The sequence below is a fragment of the Trichoderma reesei genome (genome assembly GCF_000167675.1).
Source record: "Trichoderma reesei QM6a unplaced genomic scaffold TRIREscaffold_11, whole genome shotgun sequence".
NCBI classification, from domain to species: Eukaryota; Fungi; Ascomycota; class Sordariomycetes; order Hypocreales; family Hypocreaceae; genus Trichoderma; species Trichoderma reesei.
The window spans coordinates 446021-471277 of record NW_006711158.1 but is presented as its reverse complement, the minus strand read 5'-3'; the positions used below and the strand labels follow the sequence as shown (position 1 = coordinate 471277).

General features: G+C 56.1%; 7 protein-coding genes across 7 annotated transcripts; 4 read left to right on the top strand and 3 right to left on the bottom strand.

The window, feature by feature from the left end:
* Positions 1-9: 9 nt before the first annotated feature.
* TRIREDRAFT_78685 (uncharacterized protein) lies at positions 10-1578 on the top strand (the record flags this gene model as incomplete). Its single annotated transcript, XM_006966059.1, has 1 exon — positions 10-1578. The coding sequence occupies exon 1, from the start codon at positions 106-108 to the stop codon at positions 1576-1578; it is 1473 nt and encodes a 490-aa protein (XP_006966121.1). The 5' UTR covers positions 10-105.
* Positions 1579-7486: 5908 nt separating this feature from the next.
* TRIREDRAFT_78683 (aldehyde dehydrogenase) lies at positions 7487-9188 on the top strand (the record flags this gene model as incomplete). Its single annotated transcript, XM_006966058.1, has 3 exons — positions 7487-7596; positions 7678-8077; positions 8160-9188. Exons 1-3 carry the CDS (start codon positions 7535-7537, stop codon positions 9186-9188), a joined length of 1491 nt encoding a protein of 496 aa, XP_006966120.1. The 5' UTR covers positions 7487-7534.
* A 1099-nt stretch (positions 9189-10287) lies between these two features.
* TRIREDRAFT_78681 (uncharacterized protein) lies at positions 10288-11482 on the top strand (the record flags this gene model as incomplete). The annotated part of the gene is made up of 4 exons (XM_006966057.1): positions 10288-10479; positions 10564-10592; positions 10653-11163; positions 11216-11482. Exons 1-4 carry the CDS (start codon positions 10447-10449, stop codon positions 11480-11482), a joined length of 840 nt encoding a protein of 279 aa, XP_006966119.1. The 5' UTR covers positions 10288-10446.
* A 168-nt stretch (positions 11483-11650) lies between these two features.
* Positions 11651-14473, bottom strand: TRIREDRAFT_4244 (uncharacterized protein; the record flags this gene model as incomplete). Its single annotated transcript, XM_006965843.1, has 4 exons — positions 11651-12390; positions 12453-12457; positions 12576-14090; positions 14208-14473. 4 exons carry the CDS (start codon positions 14471-14473, stop codon positions 11651-11653), a joined length of 2526 nt encoding a protein of 841 aa, XP_006965905.1.
* A 626-nt stretch (positions 14474-15099) lies between these two features.
* TRIREDRAFT_63341 (glycosyltransferase family 4) lies at positions 15100-16663 on the top strand (the record flags this gene model as incomplete). Its single annotated transcript, XM_006966056.1, has 2 exons — positions 15100-15581; positions 15646-16663. The coding sequence occupies 2 exons, from the start codon at positions 15100-15102 to the stop codon at positions 16661-16663; spliced, it is 1500 nt and encodes a 499-aa protein (XP_006966118.1).
* Positions 16664-17351: 688 nt separating this feature from the next.
* Positions 17352-21237, bottom strand: TRIREDRAFT_122255 (uncharacterized protein; the record flags this gene model as incomplete). Its single annotated transcript, XM_006965934.1, has 2 exons — positions 17352-20723; positions 21193-21237. The coding sequence occupies 2 exons, from the start codon at positions 21235-21237 to the stop codon at positions 17352-17354; spliced, it is 3417 nt and encodes a 1138-aa protein (XP_006965996.1).
* Positions 21238-21852: 615 nt separating this feature from the next.
* TRIREDRAFT_62809 (uncharacterized protein) lies at positions 21853-24888 on the bottom strand (the record flags this gene model as incomplete). Its single annotated transcript, XM_006965933.1, has 1 exon — positions 21853-24888. The coding sequence occupies one exon, from the start codon at positions 24886-24888 to the stop codon at positions 21853-21855; it is 3036 nt and encodes a 1011-aa protein (XP_006965995.1).
* Positions 24889-25257: the final 369 nt, after the last annotated feature.

Sequence of the window (25257 nt, the reverse complement as noted above, 5' to 3'; positions counted from 1 at the left end):
TCGTGGTTTCACTGCTTCTGTGACGCGAATCCATCATCTGTCCCTACCCATCGCCCGTCTTGTTCATTATTAGTACCAACTTGATACCCCCCCAGATCGACCAACATGAATCCCGCAAAGCTTCTCGAGGAGCACCAGGCTGCCGTCGCCAAGATCCAGCAGCAGGTCAAGCACTTTTACGACAACAAGAAGCCCTTCCGCGTCTACCATGGCTCCACGAGCTCGACGCGTCCGCTGTCCTTCAAGGCAGACGCCATCGTCGACACGAGCAGCATGGACCGCCTCTTCCCCGTCAACCTGGAGACCATGACCGTGCAGGCCGAGCCCAAGGTGCCCATGGACGCCCTGGCCGCCCACACCCTCAAGCACGGCGTCGTGCCCAAGATTGTCATGGAGTTCAAGGGCATCACCGTCGGCGGCGGCTACTCTGGCTTCTCCGGCGAGAGCAGCATGTACCGCTACGGCCTCTTCAACAACACCGTGTCCGAGATTGAGATTGTGCTCGGTGACGGCACGCTGGAAAAGGCCAATCGCGAGCACAACGCCGATCTGCTGGAGCATGCTGCCGGCAGCTTGGGAACCTTTGGCATCGTCACCCTGCTCACGATTGAGCTGATCCCGGCCACGCCCTTTGTCAGGCTGGACATCCAGCTGGTGGACGACGTCGGCAAAGCGCACGACATGTTTGAGGAGGCCACCAAGGACGAGTCCATTCACTTCATCGATGGCGTCTACTTCCGCAGGGGCGTCATCGTGGTCATGTTTGGCCGCTTCGTCTCCACTCTGCCCAACGGCAAGGCTCCCCTTAAGAAGATGGAGGTTCACTGGTTTGCCGACACCATCGAGGCCGCCATCAAGAAGCAGCCGACGCGCGACAAGCCCACAGACCTCTACATGTACACGCCCGACTACCTCTTCCGCTACGACCACGGCGCCTTCTGGGGTGGCAAGCTGGCCTTTAAGCACTTCCATGTGCCCGAGAACGCCATCACCCGCCGTCTGGCCGATCCTTTTCTCGACAGCCGCACGTGCTACCATGCGCTGCACAAGACGGGCCTTGCCAACGAGTATGTCGTGCAGGATTTCGGTATTCCGGCCAGCACCGTCAAAGAGTTCATCAGCTTCGTCAACGACACCTTGCCGGAGCTGATGATCTTCCTGGCTCCTTGCAAGTCTCCAAAGGAGATTGGCCTTACATCTCGCTTCAACCCGCGTGTCCACGAGGTCTCGGACCAGCGTATCTTTGCCGTGGGCGTCTACGGCCGCGGACCCCGCGACCCCAAGGCCTTTTACGAACTCAACCGCAAGCTGGAGCTGCGAAGCGCCGAGCTCATGGGCGCCAAGCTCCTGTACGCCCGGACATACTACACCGAGGACGAGTTCTGGCTCATCTACAACAAGGAGGTCTACGACGCGATGCGCAGGAAGTACAAGGCGGAGACGCTGCCTTCCGTCTACGACAAGCTCAAGGCCGACATGGAGACGGGCGCCGGCAAGAGGAGGCCGGTGCGTGGCATTCTCGAGACGATGTGGGACAAGGCCATTGGCAACAAGCACTACATTCCGGTGAAGAAGTGAAAGCCTTGGCTGACCCATGTGAGCTGTGAGGGGACGATCAACGCCTGACATGTTGGATACGTCTCCTTTACATGTACCTGATTGCAGCGCTTTGTCAGCCTGAGTATTGATACCCCTGACTTATTATATTTCTTTTCTTCCTTGATTCAGGGAGCGTGCTTGATTTTGTATCGACTTAGTGGATGCTGCCTGTTTCAATGATACCAAGGCTGTACTTGTCGATTGCATTCCATGAATACATATCATATCATCTACATGACCTGTCTATTGCCCCTTACTTAGCTCAGTCTGATGGAGACTTCTCTTGTGAAACCAGGCGCATCAACCATCTCATGAACGTTGTGGCATCACCTATCCCTCTATGACGCCGGTAGTGAAGCAAGACGCAACACCAGTCCGGCAAACTTGAATGACTGCAGTGCAGGTACCTACAACGACATGTTTCATTCAACATGTGCAGTAACATTCACGGCATATGTGGCTGCCTGACAATGTTGGATATGTCGACCTTGCATGTACCTGATAGTTGCAGCGATCCGTCAGTCTGGGTGATAGATGGCCGGCCTGTTCTCTATCTTGCTTTCTTTCTTGAATATCTCTTCTTCGCGAATGCTCCTGCAGTCAATGATATCAAAGACCGTAATCTACTGTTGCATTCCTCAATCGTAACCCAATCTACCTTATCCTTTGGTTGCTTTGGTTCATTATGCTAGTAAACCCTCTCGTAATACCAGGCAGCTTACACTTTCACTGACGCTATGGCATCTACCTACCTACCTACCCTCCCGTAATCATGACCTTGATTTGAAGCAGCATGCAGACCCCAGTTCTGACAAACGTGATGGACTGCATTAGAGGTGCCTGCAACCACATGTTCGTCGCATTGCCTTAGCTGCAGTCGGCATGCACAGCATTTAGCAGAGCTCCCCTCCCGTTACGATGGAACCCGGTCAACGCAGGCGCCATGTGACGTCTCGGGTATTATACGCAAGATGTCGTTACATGATGTGCTCGGCTTTATTGTTGCAGATGAGATGTTCTTGGGCATGTCTGATGTATGGGCTTCAGCTCCCTGTCTGAGGTGTTCAGCTCCCAGTTTCCCACTTTGGGGTGTTTAGCTGTTATCTTCGTTATGTTGCTTCTCAGGAGGGGAGAATTTGCTGCCAGTGGTCCATCACAAGATGTAACCTGGCATTGGCATTGCAAGTTGTCCAGCGGGGAGGCAGTTCCAGGGACCCAACACCTGTGACGGTTATCATACATGAGAGTACTTGCTGAGTAGGCCTAGTGACTGCGTATGAGTTGAGGGAAATGGAGAATGCCTTGCAACGGTGCGGGCTGCCTTTGGCAGGATGTTCTACAAATGGAGTCCAGAATTGGATAGATGAAACCATGACTGAGAAGTTGGGCGGATTTCTGAAGAGTATCAGATAACATTTACGTTCAAGAACAGGGGGACCTACTGAGCCACTTACTTACTGACAGCTGCTGGGAAAGACTACGTTGCCGACATACGAGGAGATTGTATCGCCAAGTACATGTAGAGGTACTCGCGTGCTCATACACGGTACTGAGATGCTGATGATTGCACGCCCTGATGCCTACCTGGAGAGTTTCGAGAGTACTTTGGCCTAGTATAGAAAGCCAAATCTGTGAAGAGGTCTGCCAAGATAGGCACGAAAATTGTAACGAGGGACCTCGTGTAAGCCAAATACATGATATTTCCCGTCGGCTATATTAGGGCCAGGTAGGTAGGTACTCGAATATCGACCACATGCCTTGGTAAATATGTATATCAGTGGACTGAAGTTGGGTCTCTTCAGAAAAAAGGAATAATCCGCGGCGTTATAAACAAGGGAATGCCACATTGCATATTCATTTTAGTATTTACAGCCTACGAATCATATGTCTGCATCATGTGTTTGCCTTTCATCTATAGGGTAGACGTGATTAGTAATACCAGGCAAACGGCGTTCTCTTGTCAGCATCAGATCAGATCGTGGAGAGCATAATCGTTTCCCGGGGTTTTAGCGTTCTCGTGCCATCTTTCCCCGTTAGTAGTCTATTTGCTGACGGGTTCTTCCACTCGACGTGGAAATAACGTGATGTGTGGCTTCGACGGGGGAGATGACTGGCTGGGGAAGTTGCCGTCGGTCCCCACGGTTTTTGTGTAAGCACTTGCGGAGGGTCGGATGTCACTTGCTGGGTCAAAGTCAGAAGTTTGAATGAACTCCCAAGAGGCCTCGTGAAAAGAGGGAAAATGGAGGAGAGAAAAAGCTGGATTCGTGGGTGTATGTATGTGATACCTAAGTAGTCTGTCTTATTAGTCAAGTGTGAAGTGTGACGCCTAACCACTTGGATCTCAAGAGGCAGTCTTTAATTCTGGGAAAGGTGCAAAAAAGTGTTGAATGTATCTGTATCACTCAACTTGAAGCCTCCATCTCTTCAAGCCTTGTCATCAACAATTCTTAGATATGAAGACAGGACAGATTCGAGCTCGAGACCCTGCTACAATACATCTCTGCTATCAGTTGGTCATCTTGTCAAGGATACGCCACGCAACTTCATCGGCGATCCTGAAAAGGCAATTCGGCGTTTACCACCGAAAGGACGTCCTCCAACCCAAATCGCTGCACAAAGTAATACCGAATAGCCGAGGCCAGGCACCGACCTCGCTCAGTGGTGGGTAGTTCCGCGTAGGTAGCGAAGCATCGACGCTGCGCCAGCAATCCAACGGAACATTTCGTGTGCTCGTAATACAAGTACATTTACAAAGAACAGACACTATACCTACTTACCTTGACGAAACTGTTCAAGGCTCGCGATGGCTTGTAGCCGCACGTGGTTCCTGTTTAGCGGTGGAGTGCGATAGGGGGGAGATTGTGGTTGATGGTGGATGAGCCCCGTTCCGGTCCATCGCGGGGTTTGTCAGTGTCGCAAAGCCCAGATACTGTACGATCGATGCTTCTTGCGAGTTATTAGTACATACCAGGCTTCGCTTGTTGCGAATGGCATTGCAATCTGCCATTTGTTACTCGTACTCCTTGTTTGCAGAGATTCCAAGGCAGCAGGGCCAGTCAGTGGCATGTTGTCCCAGGGTATGCCTGTCCAAGCTGCGGCTATCGCATGTATCTGCATCACACGCTCTACTAATACCCATCTTTGCATACTTCCTTAGGACCGGCGACATCCAGCAAAGCGAATGGCTGAGCTCTCGGTGAGACGGATATTATCGAAGCTCGCAGGATTGCGCATTGCCGGTTGCAAGGAAGCTGGGGAAACGGGCTAGGACTGCAGCAACCTATTCCAGAAGCGACCTGGATCACGGGCTCGGACGTACGATTCGACCACTAGGAAGGGAGAGGGAGAGATAGGTAGGATCTTACCAGTATGGGAAATTCCTTGCTCAGTCTGGCTTCTCGTACCACTACTTGCTGCTACGAGTACTGCTGGCTTGGGCTCTGGGCTCTGGGGGTGGTGTGGACTACCTTAGCAGTACCGTACTGTACGAATCCTGCTTCTCCATGTCTTCTCCATGTTCTCCATGTCCCCCCCCGTGGGAACTAGCCAACCAGTGGCACAGAGAGCCACACTAATGTTACCAGGTAGTTGTAAGTGATACGAAAATCGCCGCAGTGGCCGCAGAAAGGAAGCAAAGCACCCGACATTCTAGAGATGCAGGAAAGTCGGGTGCCATCTCGAGGCCTGGCGGGCATCTGGAGGGGGAGCGGGGTAATAGTAATAGTATCCTGAGCCGCTGAAAAGGGAGGAATCCGAGCTGATTCCGGAAGCGGGAGAAGCCCACCTCGCATTCAAAGTGGCCGGCCATTGGAGGCATCTCTGCATCTCTGGCTAGTATTAGGTATCTTTGTTGTGTGGCTTCGAGATGCATCTGCCGGACATATGGATTGATTTGCGATATAACATGATGCGCGCTGAGAAATGGGGGGAGCCACCGCGAGAGACACGGAACATCCCGCTCACCGGACAGCTCCCGTTGAGGCTTGATTTGTATCGGACATTGTGGTGAAGCAATGACTCGTCTTGGAGGTGCTTGGCGTTGGCGTTGGCGTGCAGATGCAACCTTTGACGATGAGATGCTTGGTTGCCTATCTAGGTACTCAAGAAGCACAATGAGCGACATCATGAGGACTCACGGGCAGTTCGGCTTTCTTGAGAAGCTCGAGACGGTTTGATTACAAACGGCGCATCGCTGCATGACTTGGCCACCAACGAAGTCTTGACTTCATTCATGTTGTCAGCAGTCGACTGGGGCTGGACGAAAGGGTAGCCAAGGTGCAGGCTGTTTCGGCGTCAAGACGATCAGTCTCGCTTTGTCTGTGATACATACGAATACTATACTCTCTATTACATACTGCCCCCATGCGAAATGCGCCGACAAGGTTGGCGGGAGACCGGACGATTGGCCCGTGGACGCAGATGCATGCGAATGCGGAGAAGAGCAGAGGCAATAGTACCAGGATTATTATTCAGACGCGGCACGCAAGGGTGCATCTGCCATCACATCTCACTGCATCTGGCCACCAGTTCTTATTAGTATTACGCATGACGGCTCCCACGATAGGGCGTACGGAGGAGGATCGGATTGCTGCTGAGCATGGTTGATATTAGTGTTACTATGTACTAAGGTACTTAGTATCAGGAATGCCGTGCAATCGCGGGTTATCGAAAGACATCTGGGTAAACGTAAAAGCGCCTCGGACGTGGATGCCATCATGAGCCCCCCCGGGGCAAAGCTGCGGGGTACCGTCTCAAGACCCCAGACTCGCCCTTGTTTGACCTCCGTGATTCGTCTGGGGGGGCTGTGAGAGAGAGGAGAGGGGACTAGTATTTCCAAGTACCAACACAGTTACCGCACTAAAGGGCAGCTTGACGCAAAGGTGGCTCAGAAGCTGGTGGGGGGAGGGGGAGAGAACGAATTGCGCACGAGTTGTCGCCTCCCCTGACGAACCGAGTCTTGTCCACCCAACTCTGTACAGTAGGTTGTTCTAGTGTACGACTCCTCAACTCCAGCCTCTTGGCCTCTATTACCCAAGTTGACCCTAGCCCGGCGGCTCTGGGTCCCCCCGGCAGCCCGGGTCCCGCTGCGGATCTCAATGCAATTGGCGCTCTAGCCGGTGGGCGGGATGGACGAGACGAGCCAGTGCGAAAGGGCCCTTGTGATGGGGATGGATCAATGGGCTGGAGCCAGCTCTTGCGGCTATCGTCGCTACTAACTGTAGAGGTTGGTGAAGAGATTGATGGGCTGCTGCTGCTGCTGCTGCTGCTCGCGGGGGGTACTATAGTTCAGTAATAGATAGGTTCTAAGGGACACATGTACCGGTACCGGGGCGGTACGAGTCCTCGTCTGCAGCTGGATGGATTATCAATCCGCTCAAGGCTGAAGCCGTCGTCGACACGGAGGGTCCCGTCGACACGCACCCCATGTCCCGAGGCCGTATCCACGCCTGGGTCGTACAGGTACGAGTACACACAGCAGACCCGACATTACAGGGCAAACGGCTGGGGTAATAGCGTCTGGTCTGGTCCTGGTCTGTCCGGGTTGTTGAGGTTGAGACGATTCGCCCCCGCTTCCAACACGTCGACGCGGCCGGAGGAGGCAAAGGAGGGAGGACCTTGGAGCTGGTCTCGTACCTACATAGGTACGCACATTCGTATGTACATCCAGATACGGGCACTGAGTTGCGAATACATTGGCCCAGCTTTGTTCCCCATCACGTTCACGACTTTGTACTCCTTCCCTCCATCCTCTCCTGCATCGGGCAGCTGTTTCACCGCGCTCCCTCTTTCGTCATAAATACCCCTCCTGCCCCTCACCCAATTTCTTGGATCTTCGTTTTCCTTCATTATCCTCTTGCCTCCCATCTTCTCTTCCTTTCCCTTCTCTCTCTCTCTCTTCAATTCGTCGTCTCATCATACCTATACAACCTTCGCCATGGCTTTGACCGTCGAGCTCAACACCCCCATCACGGGCCCCTACACCCAGCCCATTGGCCTGTGAGTCCCGCCTCTTGATTATTCTCTGGTTCACTCTTCTATATCGGCACCAGCAAGCAACTAACAGCCTCCACTCAACAGCTTCATCAACAACGAGTTTGTTGAGGGTGTCGACAAGAAAAAGTTCGAGGTCGTCAACCCCGCCACCGAGGAGGTCATCACCTCCGTCTGCGAAGGTACCGAGAAGGACGTCGATCTGGCCGTGGCCGCCGCCCGCAAGGCCTTCAACACAACATGGAGAACCACCTCCCCTGGCGACCGAGCCCGCCTGATCCTCAAGCTCGCTGATCTTGCCGAGAAGAACGCCGAGCTCCTCGCCGCCGTCGAGTCTCTGGACAATGGCAAGTCCATCACCATGGCCCGGGGCGACGTTGGCGCCGTCGTTGGATGCATCCGCTACTACGGTGGCTGGGCCGACAAGATCGAGGGCAAGACGCTGGACATTGCCCCCGACATGTTCAACTACACCCGCCAGGAGCCTGTAAGTCAAGAACGAGCAACAAGTGTAGCCTACCGAGAAGCTGAGCTGAGATTTGCTAACCACTGGAACTCCCCCGATATAGCTTGGTGTCTGCGGTCAGATCATTCCCTGGAACTTCCCCCTGCTCATGCTTGCCTGGAAGATTGGACCTGCGCTGGCCACGGGCAACACCATTGTCATGAAGTCTGCTGAGCAGACTCCCCTGTCAGCTCTCGTCTTCGCCGGACTCGTCAAGGAGGCTGGTTTCCCTCCCGGAGTCTTCAACCTCATCTCCGGCTTTGGCAAGACGGCCGGCGCCGCCATTGCCGCCCACATGGACATTGACAAGGTCGCCTTCACCGGCTCAACCATTGTCGGCCGCTCCATCATGAAGGCTGCCGCCGCTTCCAACCTGAAGAAGGTCACCCTCGAGCTGGGTGGCAAGTCCCCCAACATTGTCTTCAACGATGCCGACATTGAGCAGGCCATCTCATGGGTCAACTTTGGCATCTACTACAACCACGGCCAGACCTGCTGCGCCGGCACGCGCATCTTTGTGCAGGAGGGCATCTACGACAAGTTCCTCGAGGCCTTCAAGGAGCGCGCCCTCAAGAACAAGGTCGGCGACCCCTTCCACCACGAGACCTTCCAGGGCCCCCAGGTCAGCCAGTTGCAGTTTGACCGCATCATGGGCTACATCCAGTCGGGCAAGGAGGAGGGTGCCACGGTCGAGATTGGCGGCGAGCGCCACGGCGACAAGGGCTACTTCATCAAGCCCACCGTCTTCAGCAACGTCCACCCCGACATGAAGATTATGCGCGAGGAAATCTTTGGCCCCGTCGCCGCCATTGCCAAGTTCAAGGACGAGGAGGAGGTCATCCGCCTGGGCAACGACACCAACTACGGTCTGGCCGCCGCCGTCCACACGCGGGATCTCAACACGGCCATCCGCGTCAGCAACGCCCTCCAGGCCGGCACCGTCTGGGTCAACTGCTACAACCTGCTGCACCACCAGATGCCTTTTGGCGGCTACAAGGAGTCTGGCCTTGGCCGCGAGCTGGGCGAGGCTGCGCTGGCCAACTACACCCAGAACAAGTCTGTCGCCATTCGCCTGGGCGGTCCCTTGTTCTAAGCTTGTACAAACAAAACAAAACAAAAAGCAAAAAATCCAAACAAAAATGATATCCAACCAAAGGGAGAAGCAGCTTGTCACGATTAGTAGTATATGAGTACCTATGGGACGGGGCATGTTGTTTCCATGTCTGTTATGTAGCCTTCATTTCTGAATGAAATTGTATGACATCCACGCAGAGGTTCTGGAGAATGTGATTGATTTATCGTGCTTATGCGGGTGATGTGACATCCACGCCTATGCCAATTAGCCGTCGGTTGTTTGGTGTGCACAATCACTAGATGTCAGTTCGGATCAAAACCAGCTTACTGAATTGCTCAACCTGGATGACCTTTTGACGGTGTTGGAGGGAGAGGATGCTATCGTGAGAAAGATTGTCATCTATACAGCATCAAACGCATCGAGTAACCCATACTTCACAAGTGAAAGAAGAAAAGAGGTGAATATTTGGCATAGAGAAAAGACTGCGAACCTTGATGGCGTACTTTTAACACCCGTCTACTAACTGCCCTACTCAAGGTAATCAGCCACCAAGAACATGATCGCTCTCCAGTAAGTGATTGATGTTCGTGTCAATAAGAACCCAAGTTTTCACAATCTAAAACGCTGTGTTTTCCTTTTATAAGGCTCACCGACTGATTGGGAATTCCTCTGCATGGATCGCCTTTCTCGCAGCTCTCGTCGCATTCATTACATCATCCACGTTTCTTCTTCCACCGGCATCGTCACATTGCAGAAGCGCCAACCATACAGATGCGGGCTATGAACGAGTAAGTACCTACCTAGTAGGTACGGCACTCTCTGCACTTTGATAGACCTGTCATTTCATCAACTGTACATTCAAAGGACATATTCCCGCTATCATCACCAAGGTATCCTGCATCTGTGCTGTATAGATACGGATCCGCTGCATGTGAATACGGTGGACGAGACAAGTCACTCTCTGTATCATTACACCAGTCGGCCTCCCACAGTCACCCAATGGGGCAGCGCCACTGCCGGTGACATAAGACAAGGAGGGGAGGGGGGGGGAGAAAGCTCCCCAACGTCTCGACTCTTCTTCTTTCCATCACCTCTGTTCTTTGTTCTATTGCTTGTTCTCGCTTGATCTTGTTGATTTTCTTTTACTGTCGTCGCGCGTATATTGGAGACACACACACATAGTAGCCGACATATTGTTTGCTATTGACGGGGACCACGATACGATACTATACGACTTGTTGAGAGCGAGTGCTGGGCTCGCAAAACACCACGAAATATGGCACTTGGCTTGGGCCTCGTGTTTCTGCTGGTACGCAGCTGTCCCAAGAGCTCTCTCTGTCTCTCTCTCTTTTCTCTCTCCTCAGATACTGACCTTGATTCTCCTCTCAACCAGGGCAGCGCAGTCCTGTTCGGCGTCGCAGCGTAAGTCTCGACCAAACCCCTCTCTCATCGAACATTCAGCTTACACGAATCCATCACCAGCGTCGTCCACTTCCACAGCGCCCACCTCTCCCTCCCCATCAATCCCGCCATCACCATCCTCACCGTCCTGCTCCCCATCATCTCCCTCCTCAACTCGTACATCTACCCGACGCTCCTGCACTCCGCGCACCACTCGTCCAACCCCTTCCACCGCCTCAGCCCCACGATCTTGCAGACTCTCCAGGGGCTCTTGACGACTGTCCTCGCGACGCTGCTGTTTGAGGATGTGCTTCCTTCGACGACGGTCGAGTGCTTGTTGGATAACCAGTGGCTGCGCATGTTTCGTGCCAAGGATGGGGAGTCGATTCGACTTATTCAGGATACGCTGAATTGCTGCGGTTTGAACTCCGTCAAGGACAGGGCGTTTCCTTGGCCCAAGCCTGATCAAAAGTATAGTATATGTGCGGAAATGTTTGGAAGGAGTCAGGCTTGTAGAGGGCCGTGGAGGGCGGCGCTGCGGAGTAGCGCCGGAGCTGACTTTGGAGTTGTCGTTGCGGTTGGATTGCTGCAGGTGAGTTGCTGTCATGATTCTGTCTACAGAAACTCATGCTGAACCTTTGTAGATCTTGAGCCTCCTCATGACCAGAGAGGGCACAAACTGGTGGAATGCATGGCGTTCCATCAACTGGGGCCGACGACAGCGCATCCGTCACAGCGAAAGCCGTCCCCTGCTGGAAGACGTGACGGATGCAGACGAGGTTGTCGAGCGACAGGACGAATCACCTCATCCCCGAGGATATCAGAGTCTGCCAGCAAACGACCAGGACAACAGGCCGCGGGTCGAGCCGTCCACGATTCATCACGAGAGAAACGCCTGGAACGACGAGTAAGCTGCGTTATGAATGTTTGCTTTGGGACGGAATCCCGGATTCCAGCAATGTGTTTTGCGGCGACATGAACTGGAAAAGTGCTTTTTTTCCGACACGGTTATGATATGAATCTTGCTTGGTATTTGATGACAACTGGTCTAAATGTGTCTTGTTTCCCGGTAACCTGTTCTATTTCTTCCGTGACTCGAGCGCCTCCTTGCCCAGCTTCTCCAGCGCAGCCTCATACTCTTCTATCCTCTCCTCGCTCATCTCCTCAATCATGACTCGTCCCACCTTCTGCGCCCTCTTCACAGCCGCACTCTTGCCAATCTTGCCCCAGAACCAGCCACTCTCCCCGTCACCCACAAGCGTCCACGCGCAACCCTGTCGTCCCGCACGCGCAGTTCGTCCCACACGATGCACGTAACCAGCCACGCTCGGCGGCAGATCGTAGTTGATGACGTGTGGCAGCTTTGGTATATCGATACCGCGAGCCACGAGATCGGACGCGATGATGAGGCGCAGCGGGGAGGACGGGGTGGTGAATGCGCGGAGGGTCTTTCGCCGGACGCTGGTGGGCGTCGTGGATGTGAGGGTGCCAATTTGCGTGGCGAGGGACGGGTCGAGGAGGGCGAGGAGGCGGGAGAGGCGGAGGGCGGACTCGTTGGACTTGGTGAAGATGAGGGATCGGGGGATGGGTGAGTGTTTGGAGGGGATGCGGGATTGAGTTTTGGTCTTGCTTCTGGTGGACCTTGATGATGATGATGAGGATGAGGACGTGTCTGAATCCGAATCCGAGTCTGAGCTTGTAGCGTCCGAGTCCGAGTCTGAATCAGAGGACGAGTCGGACTCGGAGCTTGAGTCGTCGGAACTAGTGTCTGAACTTGGGTCCGACTGAGCCTTCGTAGCAAGATGCTCATTCTTTGCAGCTTCACCGTCGTCTCCACTAGTAGTAGCCATGTGTTGGCTTCGTAGCAGATCAAGCAGATACAGCGGCTTCAAGTTGGCATCATGCACCCTCACCGCGTACTCCCTCAGCTCCTCCGGCAGCGAATGCTCCGCGACGTGCGCATCCTGCCCGCTGCTCTCCAGGACAATCAGCCGCGGCCTCCACAGCGCGAGCTGGTTCAGCAGGCTGAGGTCCCTCGTCAGCGTGGCGCTGAGCAAAATCTTGCGGACGCCCGAGTACGGCATGTCGGGAAAGTCTCTGGCGCCCAAAACGTTGCTGCTGCTGCTGCTGTGATGACTGGTCGTCGTCTTGAACTTGTCCAGGACAACGTCGAGCCAGCCCTGGAAGCTCTGCGCGAGGAGCTTGTCCGCTTCGTCGACGACGAGCCATCGGACGTGGGAGAGGGTGAAGCCGGGGGTCTGGTCGAGGTGTTCGACGAGGCGGCCGGGGGTGCAGATGAGGACGTCGACTTTGGAGTAAAAGTCAATGACCTGGCCTTGCCAGGGGCCGAGGCGGGGGTTGGCGCGGCGGTCGGGCCCGCTGAGGAGGAGGAGGGCGTCTAAGTCGTCTTGGCTGCTGGGCGATGATGATGATGAGCTTGATGCTTCTTGTTCCAGCTGCTTGTACGCTTCAGGGTCGTAGCGCGTCTCCCTGCCGACGAGGAGGTCCTGTTCTGAAGCCAGGGACTGGTTGCCGATGGCGATGCCCACGCGGACTCTCTTCCTGTCTTCGCCCTCGTAGGCTTTTGCGCAGAGCTCGAATACCTCTTGGGCCTGCTTGACGAGTTCGCGCGTGGGCAGCACGACGAGCGCACGCAGTCTTGTGACGACGCTGTTGCTCACGTCACGCACAATGGGTAGAGCGTACGCCAGCGTCTTTCCCGATCCTGTTGCGGCCGAGACGAGGAGATCGCCGGGCTGCTGCTGCTTGTTCGAGGGGAGAAGGAGTGGCAGAGCAGCCGTCTGCACGGCAAAAGCTTCTGTGTAGCCCTTTTGTTCGAGGACCCGCGCGGCCTTGGGGAGGATGCCCAGCTCGGTGAAGGGCGTCCGCGTGTCCACTGAGACGCGGATCGGCGCGGAGAGCCACGGCGGGAGGATCTCGTATGTTGGTTTTGCGGCGCTGGGGGCGGTGCGCGCGGGTTGTGGGAGGGGTTCTAGGCCGTGGAGCTCGGTTGGTTCTTGGGGTTCCTCGTCGATGCCTTGCTCTTTGAGGATTTCGGCGTATTTGAGTGATTTGCCGAGGCGCTCGAAGACGGCCTTGTGTCGGGTGTCTTCTTCTTCTTCTTCTTCTGCTCCCTCTGCTTCGTCCGTGGGGACGTTTTGCGATTTCTTCTTCTTTTCTTTCTTGGGCTTTTTGGGTTGCTGCTCTTGGGGCGCGGGGGTTATGCCGTCTGTTGTGGCGGGCTCTGCATCTACCATTTCAGAGTCTTCGAGATGGGCATTGGAAGTGTCTGAGGTCTGTTTTGGGTTCTGGTCTTCGGAAGTAGACCCATTGTCCGCCTCATCGGATGCGTCTTTTTGCCTTTTCTCTTTCTTCGCCTTCTTCTTCTCTTTCTTGTCTTTCTTGCTCTCTTTCACTCCAGCGCCATTCGGTTCGGATTCCTTGCTCCTCTTGGCCTTTTTCTCTTGCTCTGCGGATTCTGGTAATTCCGGGACGGCTTCGGAGCCCTTCTCCTTCCGCCTTGTGTGTTTGGCGATGTGCTCTGCTTTATTCTCGCCCTCTTCTGCCTCTTCATGCTCGTCTTCTTTTAGATTTTCCGCCTGGATATCTCGTTTTGCTTTCTTCGCCTTCTTCGACTTCTTGTCCTGCGGCTCCTGTAGCTGCTCCCCATCGTCTCGTTTCCTCTTCGATTTCGCAGAGTCTGACTCGTCTTCGAATCGCTGGACAGTTGGTGTCTCGGATTGCTTCTGAGGCGTCACGCCGGGTATGTAGCGAGAGTAGGAGAGTCCATCTCCACTTGAGGCTGTAGGAGGCGCCGGCGATTGCTTCGCGACAGGAAGAGGCTCTCGATTGTTACTGGTAGACTTCTGCCCTCCCGCTGAGGGGATATACCGTGCATACATTGCGCTTTTATGGCAAGATTATAAACACATGAAAAAACAAACAAAGAGCAGAAGAAAGGAAATTGACCCAGAAACAGGGATAACAAATGCGCCGACAGCTTCTCTGTCGGTCTTTGAACCAAGCAAAATGCGAAGCAATTGAGAGAGGTCCCAGCAGCAGCTCGTCCAAAAATTTGGCGACGGGAGCTGTTATCGGGATTCTGCCGCGCTTCACCGCCAGCGTTATCGCGCAGCTTCGGGTTAGCGTCATCGCAGTGATGGAGACGTATCCAATTGGAGGGAGTGAGCCTATAACCGACGACGCTCTTCTTACATTAACATCCTCCGCCTTTGATGAAGCCTTTGATCTATTACCGTCTCTTCAAGATCCCGATGTGCATCGACCGTGATTTCGACTCACTCATATGACGTGAAACATAAAGATGCGAGAAGTGGAAGCTGCAAGCTAAAGCCATAGTCTAGACGCTCACATGCTTCATCTCACCCTCAGCCTCAGCATCAGCCGCTCTCACAACCGCAAGGACCCATGATCACGAACCAGAGCATCTAGCCTCACTCTCTCGCGATTCTCTTGCACATCAGGACAAGAAAAAAGAAAAAAGAAGAAGAAGAAGGGAAACACCAACATGGCGCGCAAAACGTACAACATCGCCATGGTCAGCGACTTCTTCTTCCCGCAGCCCGGCGGCGTCGAGTCTCACATCTACCAGCTCTCGAGCAAGCTCATCGACAGAGGCCACAAGGTCATCATCATCACCCACGCCCACGACGACCGCAAGGGCGTCCGCTATCTCAACAACGGTCTCAAGGTCTACCATGTGCCCTTTCTCGTCATCTACCGGCAGGCCACTTTCCCCACCGTCTTCTCCTTCTTCCCCATACTGCGGAATATCTGCATCCGCGAGCGCATCGAAATCGTCCATGGCCATGGCAGTTTGAGCTCTCTCTGTCACGAGGGCATCCTGCATGCCAGAACCATGGGGCTGAGAACTGTGTTTACGGATCACTCGCTCTTTGGGTTCGCGGATGCTGCGAGTATTCTGACAAATAAGCTGCTCAAGTTCATCTTGAGTGACGTGGATCACAGCATCTGCGTGAGCCATACATGGTGAGTTCAGATGACGACAATCTCACGTTGTGCTTCACCATCCTAACACACACTTTCCTTGCAGCAAGGAGAACACCGTTCTGCGCGCCTCTCTCGATCCCCTCATGGTATCCGTCATCCCCAACGCCGTCGTCGGCGAAAACTTCCGCCCCCGCGACTATCCAGCGCCGTCGGAACAAGGAGCAGGCTTCAGGGCCGAGCCGTCCCCGCGCCTGCTCGGCCCCGACGACATGATCACCATCGTCGTCATCTCGCGCCTCTTCTACAACAAGGGCACCGACCTCCTGACCGCGGCCATCCCGCGGATCCTCGAAAACCACCCCAACACGCGCTTCATCATCGCCGGCTCGGGCCCCAAGGCTATTGACCTGGAGCAAATGATTGAGACCAACGTGCTGCAGGACCGCGTCGAGATGCTCGGCCCCATCCGCCACGAGGACGTCCGCGACGTCATGACCCGCGGCCACATCTACCTGCACCCGTCCCTCACCGAGGCCTTTGGCACCGTCATCGTCGAGGCCGCCTCGTGCGGGCTCTACGTCGTCTGCACCCAGGTCGGCGGCATCCCCGAGGTCCTCCCCTCGCACATGACGACGTTTGCCAAGCCCGAGGAGGACGACATCGTCGCCGCCACGGGCAAGGCCATCACCGCCATGCGCGCCGGCAAGATCCGCACCGAAAAGTTCCACGACGAGGTCAAGAAGATGTACTCGTGGTCCAACGTCGCCATGCGCACCGAGCGCGTCTACGACGGCATCTGCGGCACCATCAGCGAGGAGGAGTTTTACGGCTTCGACACCAGCGGGTACAACAACGGCAGCCGCATCCGCGACTTTGCCCTCATTGATCGGCTCAAGCGCTACTACGGCTGCGGCATCTGGGCCGGCAAGCTCTTTTGTCTGTGCGTCGTCGTCGACTATCTCTTCTTTTTGTTCTTGGAGTGGTGGTTCCCGAGGGAGAATATCGACATTTGTCCCGACTGGCCCAGGAAGCCGCCTGCAAAGGACAAGGCGCAGGATTCGATGAAGATTGCAATGAGCCGGTCGACTTCGTCCGTTCGAGGTCCGAAGCTGGATCGGTGAGCTTGCAGTTTTACAAGACAAATTGTTTCAAAAGCGTTGGAAGTGATATTGTGAGCGTATCGTTAAAATGTGAAAAGAGCACATATGATACCCTCGACCCGTTATAGCATGATAGACACAATGGGGATAATAGACAAGTGTAGAACATCAATCATACAGTTTATACCCTCGTCGATGTAAACAACGAACATTTCACAGCTCACGAGCTAACCAAAGCAAACCAACAAGTAAAGCTTATGAGGCTAATATTCCTTCTCTGAACAATTACTCTTAACAAACCAAAAAAAAAAAGGAGGAAGAAAGAGTAAGGTAAAGTAAAAAGGGGGAGGGGGCGGGCGCTGGTATATACACAACTCGGAAACAACATTTCACACAATTCCAACCCAAAAAGATCCTTGCACGCCCACCGCTCGTAAATGATCCTTTCTTCCCTAATTCTCTCCAATCGTCGTCATGAAGAGCAGCCCCCCAAATCTTTTTTTTTCTTCTTGTTTTCCCCAAAATCCTTCCGAATCCGAAAGCAAGCAAAATCACACACCTATTTGGCCAATTTCGAGCCCCGAGACGCCCTCAAACTCCGCGACTCCCTCTGCGGCGGCGGCGTCGCTGCCGACGGCGTCAATGGCGTCGCTGCCGCCGTGGCTACCGTCGCCCCCTCGCCGAGCATCCTCAAGAGCACAGGCTGCTTCTAAATCCTGGTGCTGATGCGCCTCCTCTTGGCCGTCGTCCCCGACGCCGACGTCGAGTCCCCGTCGCCAGCCAGCTCGTCCTCCTCCTCGGCCGTGTCCTCCGCCGCCGCCGCCGCCGCCGTCGGCGTTGCCACGCTGCCCTGTCTCGTCGTCGAGATGGGCGGGATGCCGCGGTCCTTCTCCGCCGCCCGCAGGTCCCCCAGGAGCTTCTCCACTTCGAGGAACATGCTCTGCGTGTTCTTCACCACCCCGTTCTCGTCGAGCCGGTAGCCCACCACCTCCTCCTCGTCGCTCTGCGACCGCCTCATGAATGCCGGCCCGGGGCCGCGATCCGGATCGGGGTTGTACATGATCGCATTACAGAACATGTGCACCAGCTCGCGCTCGAGGTGAGCGCTGTTGATTATCCCTCGGGGCGGAACGAGATCGTCGGAGATGGGCAGCCAGACGCTGGCCGTGCCCGGATCGCCGCCCGGCAGGTTCGCCGCCGCCTGCAGCGCCGCCTTGTTGCCGGCCTTGATGGCGGCGCGGATCGACGTGATGTCTTGCGGTTGGAGGACAATCTGCCGGTAGTTGGGCGCGTCCTTCTCCCGCAGGGCGGTGGCAAACATGTTGGCGTCGCGATGGCTCGAGATCTGGTCGAGGGCCGACGAAGACACCTTTGTGAAGCCTCGCGTCCACAGCACGTGCGTGGGAGGGCCTTGAAGGTCAGTAGGAGTATCCTGCCGCTTGCGCTTAGAAGCACGGGTCATACTGCTGGGAGTACCCATCATGCCCCGTCCGGGCATGCTTTCATCCGCAGTCGTATCGCCAGTCTCCTCCCTAAGGCGCGGCGTTGCCGCCGCCTCCTTCTTCACCTTGGTCATGGAGTGATCCAGAGACAGCTCGTCTGTTTGGCTAATGACAGATTGGCTTCGCCGCGTCCCCGTGGCAGAGGGCGTCGCACTGGGCCCGCGGCTTCTCTGCACCGATCGTGGAGGCCGACCCCGAGGTACCTTTGCTGGGGGGTTTGCCTCGACGGTGGCAGCCGGCTTAGATACGGCCATTTTAGGAACCGCCTTGACTGCAGAGTCTTTTGCGAGCGTGGGCCGCTGCAGTGGAGGACTAACGGGTTCATAAGCCGGACTCTCCGGCTCTGAGGCAATCGGACCGGGGGTAGACGGAGTCGAGTGCGATGCCCACTTGGTTCCAAATCCGCGCTTAAGAGATACAGGACTTGACGGTGCTGGCGTCCGTGGTGCAGGAGACGCTGGACTGAGTCGTCTCACAGGTCCCGGCGTAGCAGCCGCCTGCCGGATCATGTGCTCTGGGATCGCAGGGCGCGGCGCTTGGGCACCATATGGTGGGCCCTGCGGCTTGTCCTTTGTCGCGAGTGAAGGGGATGGAGCAGGCCGAGGAGGGGCTCCCTGCTGTGCTTGGGAAGCGCCCGGCTGCCATCGTTGTGTTGCGGCAGCTCCAGGAGTAGCCCCCTTATTTGCAACGGGAGATCCAGCAGCGGTAACCGAAGGCGACCCTTTGGGGGAATTGGCGGAAGCAATTGGCCGCGGTGTCTGGATTCTCGGGATGTGCTGGAACTTCTGGGCCAGCAAGGATGGCTGAGCTTGCACTGCTCTCTGGATATGCTGGTGCTGGGCTGCTGTCTGCTGGCTCTGCTGTTGCTGCTGAGGGTAAGGCTGAGGTTGTTGCTGAGGTTGGATGGGACGGCCCGAGCCCGGTGTTGTCGATGGCGGACGAGCTTGCTGCGTAGCCCCTGGTGCGGTTGCACGAGGAGGTCCCGGCTGTATAGGGGCAGCCAGCTGGCCGGCAGGCTGAGGGGGGACCAAAACAGACTTTGCAGGGGGTGGCCGGGGTTGCGGCTGCTGTTGTTGTTGCTGCTGCTGCTGCTGCTGTTGAGGCTGTGTTTGAAGTTGCGGTTGGGGACGTGGCAGATGTGCCACCTGGCCATGTGGTGATTGAGGCGGGTGCGTAGGATATGGCACATGCTGCTGCTGTGGGTGTTGTGGGGGTTGTTGAGGGTGTTGAGGTTGTTGAGGTTGTTGGGGGTGCTGAGGGTGTTGTGGAGGTTGTTGCGGATGAGGTACTGGCTGTCGTTGCCACTGTTGCTGCTGCTGCTGTGCAGGCGAAGGTGGAGGTTGCTGCTGTTGCGCGGACGGGTGAGCCTGCTGTAAACCGGCATTGCTCGGCGTAGAGAGAAGCGGTGGTGAGAACTGCTGCTCAGCTGGGGGAGCTTGCGCCGCTGGCGGAGGCTGGTAGGGCTTCTCCCACTTGAGCGATCCAGCTTGAGCGGGAGTAGCTCCAGGCGCGGCTGGAGGTTGCGGTGCAGCCGGCTCTGGCCGGGGCGGTATACTCTGATTCGGCGGCTGCTGCGTCGGCGGTTGCAACACTTGGATGCCTGGCTGCGGTGTAGGAGCCCCGGTAGGCGCTTGAAGCACAGAGGACGCTGCATGCGGCGGCTTCGGTGAGGTAGCCGGTCGAGAAGGCGTCGTCGCAGGCGCCAGCTGGCTCTGCACAGGGACCTTGGGCGCTGCAACGGCAGAAACGGGTGGCTTCGGCGGCGGCACAGGCGTATTCGGAGTTGGTCCCTTTCTGATGGCTGGAGGCGCTGTCGTCGGTGTCTGTGTTGGAGAAGGCGTAGGGGGAGCAGCTCCATTTGTAGGTGGTAACGGTGATGGAGCGGCGACTGAGGGCACCCCTGATGCCGTCGTCGGCACCGCTGCCGTCGCGGCCGTCCTCGGATCTCGTGGGGCCTGAGTCGGCGTGACGTTCTGGCTGGCGGCCACCTTGGCAAGGCGCTCCTTTTCGCTGCGCTCTAGCAGCTGAATCTCCCGCTGCAAGACGGCCAGCCTACGCTCATCCTCGCGAATCAGCCCAACCATGTGGTCTCGATACCGCGCGTACAGCCGGTCGATAATCGTCGGCAGAACATCGAGATTGTCGTAGATATCCTTGAGCGTCGGCACCGCTTGGCTCCCCAGCTTCCTCTTCAACGACCCAGGAGGCGACCCCGTCCCGTCCCCTCCTCCCCCAGCCGCCGCCGCTGTCGTCTGTCCCCCATCAATGCGCTCCGCATCGCCCCCCTTGAGCTCGTCCCGCAGCAGGCCCAGAAACTGCTGCTGCAGCGCCTCGGGCGTCAGACGCGCAGCATCGTACGTCTCGCCGCTCTTGATCAGGGGGTTGCCCCTGAGCAGCTCCGAGATGCGCGCAAACGCCCCGCCGTCGACCCCCTGCGAAAGCAGGCTCTGGAACAGGAACAGCGACTCGAGGGGCGTGAAGGCGGCCGGTTGTTGGTGGTTCATGCCCCGAGGTCCGCCTCGCCCGCGATCGAGGGGACCGTCACGCTTCGTCGCAACAGGATAAATGGGCGCCACGATCTATTTCTTCATCAAACAGGACGGAGAAGCACCATTGTTAGAAAAATGATAATGACCCTTTTGTTCCATCTACTACGTCATTGCGCGCAAAATGGCAGGGGAGAGGAGGAGAAAGGCGATTGCGAAAAGAGAGAGGCAACAAGGCAAAATAACGTACAGGCAGCCGTGGCTCCAGATTCCGGTCGCTTTCCAGGCGGTCGCTTCAACGTCCTCCTCGCATCTGATCCGAAGCGGCTGGCTGCTCGACACGATCCGGCTTTTTCCTTTTGAAAGGCGCTGCGATCCCCTCTGAAGCAGTGGCGCGATTGCGTTCCTTTCCTTCGACCTTCTTGTTCGCTGTCGTGTTTGCTTGTCGCGACCGAGTCCTTCTGTGTCACGTGATTGACGAATAGCCTTTTTTTCCGCGAGGCTGCGAAGTCGGTCGTGGTTAGACTCTGGAGATGGAGGAGAGACAAAGAGCGCGGCTGACCGGAAAGGGCAGGGATAACGCCAACGCCTCAATCGCGGGAGGCATCACGTGATACAGCCTTCAGCCACAGCAACGAGCATGAAGAGCATCATCAGCATCAATAGCATCAACAAGCACTTGTTTGACAGCACAATGGCACAGAATCACGTAAATGGGGTATCTTCACTGACAATAGTTTTTGTACATGAGTAATTTCAAGCTTGATAGAGGCATCAGGTCGACGCACGCGCACGCGCAGAGCTATCCCGCTGAATGCCCAATGTTAGAACCTCTTCCCCCCTTATCAACGACAAGAACCCAATGAAAAAGCACTGCATGCCGCACCAACCGTCTTCCCAAGGATGTGAATCATCCCATGTAAAGATACCGAAATGCACTGATCTACCAACCATAAACTCCAATTGCACCCCGTGGTATCATATCAGCGCAGTAAAAGCAGAACCTCCCATTCCTGAAGCAGTCCGCCGCTCCCTTTCGGCTCTCGCCCGAGAGCTTCCCACTATGAAAAATGAAATCCTAAACGCCATTTTGTGGACTGCTCTGTCCATGTGGTGATCTTTGACCGCACCGGGCACTTTGTACAAAAGAAAAAAAGACTATTGCATGGTCTAGGTTGCTAACACAAAAGGGGAAAGACTTGAATTGTGAAAGGTGCCATCATCAAGATGATGTTGTGCTTGAAGTCTCGTCAGTACTGCCGCGGCGATCCTCGCTTGACGCCTCCGTGTCCCGCTCGGCGGGCTGGCCGGTCAGGCGCAGCTTCTCGTCCAGCAGAGTGACGAGCCTTTCAGAGTATTGGTCTAGAAGTCCGCTCAGGACAGTCTCGTTCATGGCCCTGCTCCTAATGGCGCGGTCGCCCAGCGCGGCCGCGGTGAACCGCAGCTCCTGATCGAGCTCGCCAAGGGCATCTGGATTGATCGGCTCGGCGGATGTGAGCTTCTTCCGGTACGCTCTCAAGGTGCGGCAGGCTTGTTCCGTCGCTGTGGTCAACGAGGCATTACCACGAAGGTTGGGAGTAGAGTTCTTCTTGCGCGCTGCTTGGCCCAGGGCCGGTAGCGAAGGCCTACGATGCAGTCTGGATCTCGGGCTCAGCGGAGGGCTGTTTGCAGTGGTTCGACGTGAAGGAGTGTCGTCTGTGGTCCGGCTGTTGCCAGGACTGATCTGCGACGGCGTCTTGGAGCCGGGGGTGGTAGAAGACAGATTGAGTCGGGAAGTGCGCTTCCGCAAAGTTCGAGATTGTGCTGGCGGCGATGGCGGCGAGGTGCGCTGACCCGTTGAGTTCTCGCGAGGCCGTTGGAACTCTGCCAGCTCGGCCTTGGACAGGACTTTTCGCAGCGGCGGCCTGCCCGAAGTTGCTTCTCTCGCCGGCGACGGCTCTCTGCTTCTCTGCCGCTCATGTACATCGAGGCTCCATATCATGATGGTCCCGTCCGCAGCAACACTCACAACCTTTCTGCCTTCATCGCCGTCATCCACAAAGGCCACGCCATTGATGGCCTCGGTGTGGCCCCATTCCCGGTCCAGAAATGCCCCGGAAATGGAGTCATAGAGTCGAATCGACTTGTCCGTGTTGGAGGCGGCCAGCAGAAAGTCAGAGTCTCTGGGCGCACCCTGCTCGATAGAGAGTGACTCGAGAACCGCGGATTCTATACCGCTCTCGTCCATGCACTTGAAGCAGTTGATCGGTCGCCCCGTTAGGATATCGTATTGGCAGACAGATCGGTCCAGCATCGAGACAAATAAGGTCCGATTATCCAAGCTCGCGGTCATGGAAGTTGGCGACGCCTTGAGGGAGACCACCTTTGAAAGAATGGCCGCGATTGCGTCAGGCTCCCCTTCCTTGGTCACCAGATCGTGAATGTGCATCGTGCGGTCCCAGGAGCAAGTGATGACCTTGTCATCCGATGGGACAAGCACCTGTACGACCCGCGAAGCAAACTCAATTGTTTGGAAATGCTCGATAGTGCCGCCCGTAGAGGTACGGTGAAATAGCTGCGCCGTGCGGTCCCTACCACAACAAGCCATGATGAATCTCCCCTCGTCTTCGTACAGGCTGATGGAAGTGCAATCAGCTGAGTGAGCCTTGGTATCGAGCAGGCAATCCCCAGTGACTGTGTCTGTAACTCTCAACACACCAAGGCGGTCGGCCGTGGCCAGGAGGCGCCCACTCTTGGAGACCTTGACGCAGGTCAATTGATTCGCCGGCTCCGCGTTAGAATCAGGCACATTCAAGCCTTCCAGAGGCACAATGATGGATACTTTGACTTGGCCATCCAGGTCCCAAAATGTCACCTTCCCAGAGTATGACCACGTCAGAAAAGCCGCCTGCATCTCATTCAATCGGTCCATGGGACAGATACCGGCAACTGGATCTCCATGGCCAGGGATATTGATGTGCAACGATGGCTCAGCCGTTTGGCCCGGTACGTGGTCCGAATCCCAGACGTCAATCGAACCTCTGGCGTCGATGGTGACTGAATGGTTTGTCATGAAACCCAGAGCCACCAAGCCAGTCGAGGTCTTGGAAGCGCTGATAACACAATCCTTGCGCCCGTCCATGAGCCCAGCGACGTCGAGCTTGGTGAAACTTCCGTCTTTTCCACCAACGTAAGCCACATTATCCCGCAACTGGATGGTTGATATAGAGAAGTCAAGATTGAGGATGGAGACGACTTTCATCTGCCTATCGTCGCCGTCCAGAATGCATACATCGCCCGCCTCGGTGCAGATGACGAGACGGCTGTCGTCCACGGCCGCGCAGCTAAAAGTGGCTTCCAGAAGCCCTCCAAGGATGATATTCCGGCCAGGCAATGTCTTTTGGGAAGTTGGCGAAGGAGGAGGATGATCGGGCGGGAACTTTGGTTTCGTCGGAGAGATGCCGGCATTTTCATCAATTTTCCACATCTTCATGTGCCGGACGCCAAAAGTAATGAGGGAGTTGCCCAGCCACACCATGTCCTTGACGTAGGACGTGCATCTATTTTGCTGGAACAGCTTGGTCTGGCCGTTCCGGGGGTCGACCTTCCAGACATACAGAAAGCCATCGTTGGCGGCACCGAGGGAGGCGAGATACTTGGAGTCGGCGGACCACGCGACGGCGTTGACGCCAAACGCATGCTCGCTGATTGAGACCAGAGGAATGTCGGAGGATGTGTCCTGGAGGCTGAAGATTAAGACCCGGGGCGCATATCCAGTCTCGCCCACAGCCAAATACTTGCCGTCCGGGCTTAGACTCAGGCAGGTGGCTGCCTTGATGCGCTCACGGCTGGTCCACGTCCTAGGCATTCCATCAGCCCAGTCCGGCGCGCCGTGGGAGTCTCGGTAGCCGGCGGCCACACGGTTGCGGCTGTCATTGGCCTTTGGGGTCGTCGTTGTCGTCGTCGTCGGTGTAGAAGGCGCGTTTGGCGAGGCGTAGAGCGAGGCAACATTGGGGCGGGCTCGGTAGAATCGCTGGGTGTACTGATCGGCGTCGACGCGGACAACCACGACGGCACCGCCAGCGGTGTAGGCGAAGCTGGCTCCGACGGCGTCAAAGGCGGTGGGCGAGCGGCATGTGGTGCCGACAACCCTCTTGAGCGAGAGGCGGGAGTCGAAGACGGGCCGGCCGCGCAGCGGAGACCTCGGGCGTCGGGTGGTGAGAAAAGGTGAATTGGAGGGAGTGAGCTTCAGCCGGTTGCTGGAGGAAGGCGCCGTCATCCTGCCGCCATGGACAGACAGTAAGACGAGGCAATGCTTTCACGATATGGCGGAAGGCTGTCGGGGGATCATCGAGACGGGACGGGGAAGCTGCCCAGACGGGAGAAGAAACCAGCCGGGAGGGACAAAGCAGAGAAGATATGAGGAAGAGGAGAGTGAGCCTCAATGGACAAAAAAACGAAGCAAAATGGAACAAAAAGTATGCGTTGTGTGTTGGGCTGACGATGCCCTGCCGGGGTCGTTGGGCAAGGCGAACCGCTGGATCAGGTGGGACAAACGGGAAAATGACGTTGCAGCTTGTCTGCTGCTGCGCTGTCTCAAGCTGTGCCCAGTGACGGCGGCTTGATGGTCGAGATGGTTGAGAAGGCT